The 6,928-nt window shown below is 46.1% G+C and overlaps 1 protein-coding gene across 1 annotated transcript in view; it reads right to left on the reverse strand.

Moving 5' to 3' along the window:
• NPLOC4 (NPL4 homolog, ubiquitin recognition factor) overlaps positions 1–6,281 on the reverse strand; it is a 104,588-nt gene extending 98,307 nt beyond the window's left edge. Inside the window, exons 1-2 of the mRNA XM_029599232.1 lie at positions 6,053–6,281; positions 707–787 (exon numbers count right to left, since the gene is read on the reverse strand). Of these exons, the coding sequence (XP_029455092.1) occupies positions 707–787; positions 6,053–6,067 (96 nt within the window). The 5' untranslated portion in view covers positions 6,068–6,281. The remainder of the gene's footprint in view (positions 1–706; positions 788–6,052) is intronic.
• Between the last annotated feature and the right edge of the window lie 647 nt (positions 6,282–6,928).

Below are 6,928 nucleotides of genomic sequence, written 5' to 3' on the forward strand. Positions count from 1 at the left end.
AGGCTGCATAGATAATAAATATTCTCCTTCAGGGACTATATCATGAAGGCAGGCACTGTATAATATGAAAAAACTAATGCATGTACTTATCTCAGTCCACAAGAAAAAAGGTAGTATATGCAGTCCCGAAGTGCATCCTCTGACACGGCAGTGTTTCGGAGTAGGTTACTCCTTCCTCAGGGAGCTCCAGGTGACGACATACAATAAATATAATTTGAGTCGCTGGATAGGGTCAGTCAAACAGCGGGTAACAGCGTATATTTGAACAGTGCGCTATCAGAGTACAGCCTATTGGCAATCTGCTCCGCGACCGAAGTGGCATGACACTTGATCTGTTCCTAGACCCTGTGACAGTCCTAGCTGCCATATTTTGGACAACCTGCAACTTTTGCAATGCATTCTTGGGCTACAGTAGAAAAGCCTTCATAAGATCTCTTCCAGAAACCTCTGGGTTAGAAGAGTATGATGGTGGCCCTCAGTTTCACACATGGTGTCTCCATAGTACACAAAGTGCACTGCTTGTCTGTACACCATGGCACTTTCTGATCTCTAATCCCATTCATCATTCACCAGTGTACTGAGTGACTACCATGGCAACTAACCAAATTGCTGTCCTGGACTAGCTATGCATGCAGGAGGGACGAGGCTCCTTTCTCTGAACAATGCTAGTCATGAGCCAGGCAGATAATACTGGATACCTTTTTACCTTTTTAAGAAATGCTGCAGCTGTTTCCCGTTTACTAGCTGTGATGCGCTTCACGCCCTCTGGAGACTGGATACGAATTATCTGTCATAAGACAAAACAAGAAGCATTCTTAAAATGGACACAAAACATACCACTCACAAACACTCAGTATTACCAGCTGCTCTTGTATCCTCTTGTGTTCCCTTCTCCAATTTTGTTTCAGATCACCTAATAATGTGGAAGCCTGCCTTAGGGCTTGATCACCAAAGGCTTTTCTTCTATTCTGTATCTATGGGAAAAATTTAGCAAATGAAACCCTAAGCTTTTCCCCATAGACACATAATGGAAATAAAAAGTCTTAGTGATCACTGCTAGTAATGACCAATCACTTGAATTAATCGATTCCCCTTCACCAATCTCTCTCTCACCTTTTTTCTGCTGATGAAGGGATCATTTGGCTTTAGTGATTAAAAAAATAGCTTGCAGCACATGGTGACACATTCAGAGGCTTTCCCTGATTAATGATCTGAAAACACAGCCACATTTTACAGACAGTTCACCCCCATGCACTGGATGTTGTTTCAGTTCACAGACTTCCAATCATACTAAGGGTTTTTAGGCCTAAACACAAAATCTCAACAATTTTTTCTGAAAAAATGTCTTGCATATTAGAAAATAGTAGAATAAATTATATACAATGCACATGTCATGCAAAACCAGAACTGTATCCTGGGCATTAATGAAGGAGGGATGGGATATGTATTCAAACCTCTCTACAGGCCCCAGACTAAAACAGCAGCATAAACACTCTGGCATTTCAATTCAACAGACAGATGAAAACCAGCATTTACCTATTTTTTTAAAAAAAAAAAAGCACATTATGTGTGTTTTTCCAATCAAGACTTTTGTGTCAGCCTAGGAAATCTTTCCACTATCTATTTATTTATGGTGCTGTATCGCACAGTATTCAGAAGAAAAAAATAGGTTAGACAAGTCCTGCCCATGGTCCAATATACCAGGAATCAAACCAATCACAAAACACTAATATGTGGTACAGGACAGTGAAAAGCAAAATACCTCAAGGAACTACTACATTAATAAGTAGCAGGAGGTTACCATCATATACAGCCCAGTAAACCAATAAATATGTATAAGGAAAAGGCTAAGAAGCAAGACTGGGTATGGTTACAAACTAGAAACCTTTCATCTGTATATGCTCTAGCACTCTGTATTTATTTATTTTCTTTAAAGCACTTAAATGCTGCATAATCCCAAGAACAATAAAGTACTGAGCTCAGATGTTCCTATCCAGTGGCACCTCCTGCCCTGTATGACTAACTTCCTGCTTGCTGTCCCACTCTATCATCAACTAAACACAAGGGAAAATAATGGACTCTAAGAAACTAAACCCATTCAGTTTTTAAATTGCTCCCACAAGCCCAGACAGGTTCGCAGAAAACAGTACAATTATTCCTTAAAACTGCAACTACAGGATGCCAACATGTACACTGCTGTACCAGACTACACCCACTGTACCTAGAGACACACTGCTGAGGTATCAGGCATTAGTGGTTTCCTTTTTATTTTAATCAGTACCAGTGCCTTCAGGGATTACTGTACCATAAGCCTTCATGCACAGCCCATACCAGCCCAGCTATCCCAGTGACAGTTTTCTGGCTGAGAAACAGGTACTGCATGATTCCCTCTAGAACCTGGTATAAGCATGAACTTACAGTAACATTCATTTGAAGATTTCTCGTCTGTAACGAGCTCGCTGCGCACAATTCGGACATGTAAGGCAAACCAGCGATACAGTCTCCAGTTTCGCGCGTCCGTAGCGCTTCTTAAAACAGACGCGTAACCCTTCCCCACCCGGCATGTAAATGAACGAATTAGCTGTATAATGAAGGAATTAGCTATTCCCCTCCGATACCGTAACGCGCGCTCAGGTTATCTCATTAGTAACGCACTGTTTTGCCGCGGCCGTAACGTGTTAGTTTACCGCCTCCCCCTAGTAGGAGTTAGGACTGTGAGTCTAGTAACAAATCCATCGACACCGCTTAAGACACTCAAAAACAATAAAACACAATAAAAAAAAAAAGCGATACAGAGATGATCGAGAAAATGTAATGATGTGGGACATATAAAACCTGTCAGAAAAAAAAATAAAAATTTTTAAATACCTGTCGGAGGGCCGCGTGGGTCCAGGCGGCCGGCGGCGGGAGCCGGGTGGTCGCGTGTTAAATCTAGGCCGCGGGCGGGTGGGCGCCTGTTCCAGGCGGCAGCGGGGGGACAAGCGTTAGTTCGAGACGGTCGGTGGGTGGTCGCGTGTTAAATCTAGGCCGGGTCCGCACAGGCGCGCTTTCATTCACTGCCGGTGGGGGCTGCCTCTCCGGCAGCCCCCACCGGCAGTGAATGAATGCGCGCCTGTGCGACCCCTGCGATTCGGCGCTCAAGGCAGTCACATGCCGTGACGTCACGGCATGTGACTGCCTTGAGCGCCGAATCGCAGGGGTCGCATTCATTCACTGCCGGTGGGGGCTGCCCCGGCAGCCCCCACCGGCAGTGAATGAATGCTGTGACTGCCTTGAGCGCCGAATCGCAGGGGTCGCACAGGCGCGCATTCATTCAGGCGGAGCCGGCTGCTTTCGCCGCCGACTCCTCCGCCTGGATGAATGAATGCGCGCCTGTGCGACCCGGCCTAGATTTAACACGCGACCACCCGCCGCCGCCCACCGGCCGTCTCGAACTAACGCGTGTCCACCCGCCCCCGCCGCCTGGAACAGGCGCCCACCCACCCGCGGCCTAGATTAAACACGCGGCCCTCCGACAGGTATTTAAAAATTATTTTTTTTTGAACACTCAGGTTTTTACATATTTTGGTATTTTTTTTTTTCACTTCATGGTGCCTGTCATTTCAAATGTCATTTGAAATGACATTTGAAATGACAGGTACCAGCGCACCCTGGTTACTGTATAGGCGCTGTATTAAGCGCCTATACAGTAAAATGGGTTACGCGGGCATAACCCTTCCCTACCGCTTTAAAGCCGCGGCATGCATTTGCATGCGATTAGAGGAGAGTATCGGGGAGTTAGTGAAGAGAACTGTGCGTGCGGGGAGGAAGGGTGCGCCTGACACTGCCGCACTGTTATTACCGCGGCCTTACAGGATCGACCCGTTAGTCAGTAGGTAATGGTGATGTTGCACAATAGCTGTGAACACTGCCTCAGCGTCACCACCAGAGTATTTTCCTTTTTGAGTACAAATTCTATGCAAGTCTTTAGGTTTCCAGAGTGGCTAAACAGAAGAAAGAATGAGTACCAATCTAAGAAAGCCTGAGTAGCAACCACGTGCTTAGCAGTTAGATTAAATGCAAAAGAGTGCAGAATCATGCATTTGAATGCAGAAATCCAAGGGAGTATACATGGTAGGGGAACACATACTGATGCGCATGAACCAAGAGAGATGCCTCAGGGCAATAGTGTCCAATTATTTTGTTAGTGTGCTAAACAGCGAGCCAGAGGGATACTTGTGTGTACAGGGAAAAGTATGGCCAGCAGAAAGGAATACTCTAGAACTATCATTATCTTTCTAGAATAAAAAGGAACATGATATTAAGGGGGGGGGGGGGGGAGAGATAGAGACTATCCAATTTAGGGCTTGCTTCGCTAACCATTTTTCCCATAGAAACAGAATGGAAGAAATATTTTAGTGACTCAAGCCCTTATTGAGGCAGGAGTTTTCCAGGACAGAGTCCACTTCGTCAGATACATGGACTCTGTCCTCGAAAGCTTATGTCTCAATAAAATAGTCTATAAGGTGCTACCCACCTCTTGTCATTTTTACTAACACAGCTATCCCTCTGAAGACTTATTTATTTATTTTATTTATTTAATGCTTTTTTATACCGACATTCATGATACAGGTCATATCATATTGGTTTACAGGGAACATAAGTATCATAACCTTAACAATAACCAGAAGGAGCAAAAAAGTTACAATAAAACAGGGGTATGGAACTGGGCAGATAGTTAACTCATTAACCAATTACAACTATAGAGATGTGGGTACTTGGTAGGCCTAAATCTGATCTGTGACATGGCTGTTGCTAGCCTTGATTAGGGGAAGGCTTATTTGAACAACCATGTCTTAAGTTTTTTTCTGAAAGTCAACAGACAAGGTTCCTGTCTGAGGTCCGGAGGTATGGCATTCCAGATAGTAGGTCCTGCTGTCGAGAAGGCCCGTTCTCTGGTGGTTGACAGATGGGTGGCTTTGTTAGGAGGGGCGTGTAGAGATCCTTTATAAGCTTCCCTGATGGGTCTGGAAGAGGTATGAGGTTTGAGCGGGATTTGCAAGTTGAGGGGACCTGGTGGTGAATGGTTTTATGAATGAAAGTGAGGGATTTGTGAAGGATTCTGAAGCTTATTGGGAGCCAATGCAGATCTCCGAGGATAGGCGTAATGTGATCTCTCCTATTGGTGTTTGTCAGGATTCTAGCAGCTGCATTTTGGAGCATCTGAAGGGGTTTAGTGGAGGATGCTGGGAGACCTAGAAGAATAGCGTTGCAGTAGTCTACCTTAGAGAACAGAATGGCCTGGAGAACAGATCTGAAGTCATGGAAGTGCAGTAGAGGCTTGAGAACAATATCCAAAAATATTACTTCAAGGAAAGGGTAATGGATACATGGCATGACCTCATAGGTTGGTGTAAGCTAAAATGGTAACAAAACTCAAGAAGGCCTTGTACCAGCACAGAAGATCTCTAATTGTGAAAAAAAGAGGGAAAAGTTTAGAGATCAAGTGGGGTCAGTAGCAATGCACCAGGAATGAAACTGGGCAGACTAGAAAGGCCTTGCTGTGCTTATTTACCAACAGCAGTTTGTGTTGCTGGAAAAGAAAATCTATAACAATCTCTTCCCCCCCTTGCGAGAGACCAGAACCCTTTTCTTCCTCCCAGCAAGTTATATTCTCTCTTCTAACAAGCCCCACTTCTTCCACTTAACCTCATCAACCAACTGCTCCCTCCCCTCCTTAACCTCATATCAACCAAATAGGCAAATCCCCTCCTGGATTTCCCCATTGTACGCAGGGATTTGTACCTCTCATTTGCCAATTCATTTCCCTAAGAAAAACAGAACTACAATTCCATGCATGCACTGGGGCAAAACCAGGACTGGCTCAGCCTTTTCGCTTGACCTGGGATTGAGGTGGCAGCCCTCCCCGAAGCCTCTTCCCTGGGCAATCCTCCATCCTCATCTCAGCCGGTCCCGAGACCGGACGCTACTACCGCCCCACAGGCCCCAGCTGTCACCGGTGAAAAGTGCTGCCTCATCTCGGCTGGACGGGCCCCGAGGACGCGCTACTCACCATGCTCTCCGCCATGCCGCTGCCAACACCACCGCTCCCTCCTCTTAGCGCTGCTGACCTGTCGCCCACTGCTCTCACCCCGCCTCCACCCGGCCGTTCCCGCCGCTCCGTGGTGAGTCTCTACCGGAGTCGTTCAGGCCTGCGTGAGTGCTCCTCTCTATCCGCTCCGTACTAACACGCAGCTGCCAGCGCCACCACAACAAGGTTCCACCCTGCGTCGCGTCCCGTCCCGCCCCCCCCGCTACTGCGCCTGCGTAGAGGGACGGGCACTGCTCCCGGCTCCTCTCTTACGTCACACCCGCTGCTGCTCTCAGATGTCATAACCAGTACACCTTGTCACTCTCTGCGTTCACAGACAGACAGTTGCCTTCTGCACAATATTACTAAACAATTAAGCTTCATGTCCTCTCCACTTCACCTTCAAATAAAACGCATCAGTGCCTCCGATTTAGTGGGTGAAGTTCCTCCATAAAATTGACTTTTATTGTGTGTTCTAAAATGTTCTTTTATTGCACCCAATGGAATTTGCTTTTTAAAAACAAAATTTGACCTGGTAGTTCCTCCTCCTCCTTTGAACTTCCAATTTAGTAGGAATCAGAGCCAGGATCTGATGCCATGAGTCTTCATTTGCAAGCATCGAAGGGAGGGCTCCGTTTTTGCTTCTGCTGCAAACGTATGCAAAATTACATCAAACCTGGTGCATTATTTAATGGAAAAGGCAGTTCACAGTACAGACCAAACATATATACCTTTGCCAATTCTCCTCCCTACTGTCATGGAGAGAGCTGGATTCGATTCCTGAGTCTGGCTCCTACTGCTTGCCTCCAGGGAGAGTTGAAGATTTGGAGGTTGTAGTCACGGAGTGGGGGAAAGGGA

The sequence above is a fragment of the Rhinatrema bivittatum genome, chromosome 4 (assembly GCF_901001135.1).
Source record: "Rhinatrema bivittatum chromosome 4, aRhiBiv1.1, whole genome shotgun sequence".
NCBI lineage: Eukaryota > Metazoa > Chordata > Amphibia > Gymnophiona > Rhinatrematidae > Rhinatrema > Rhinatrema bivittatum.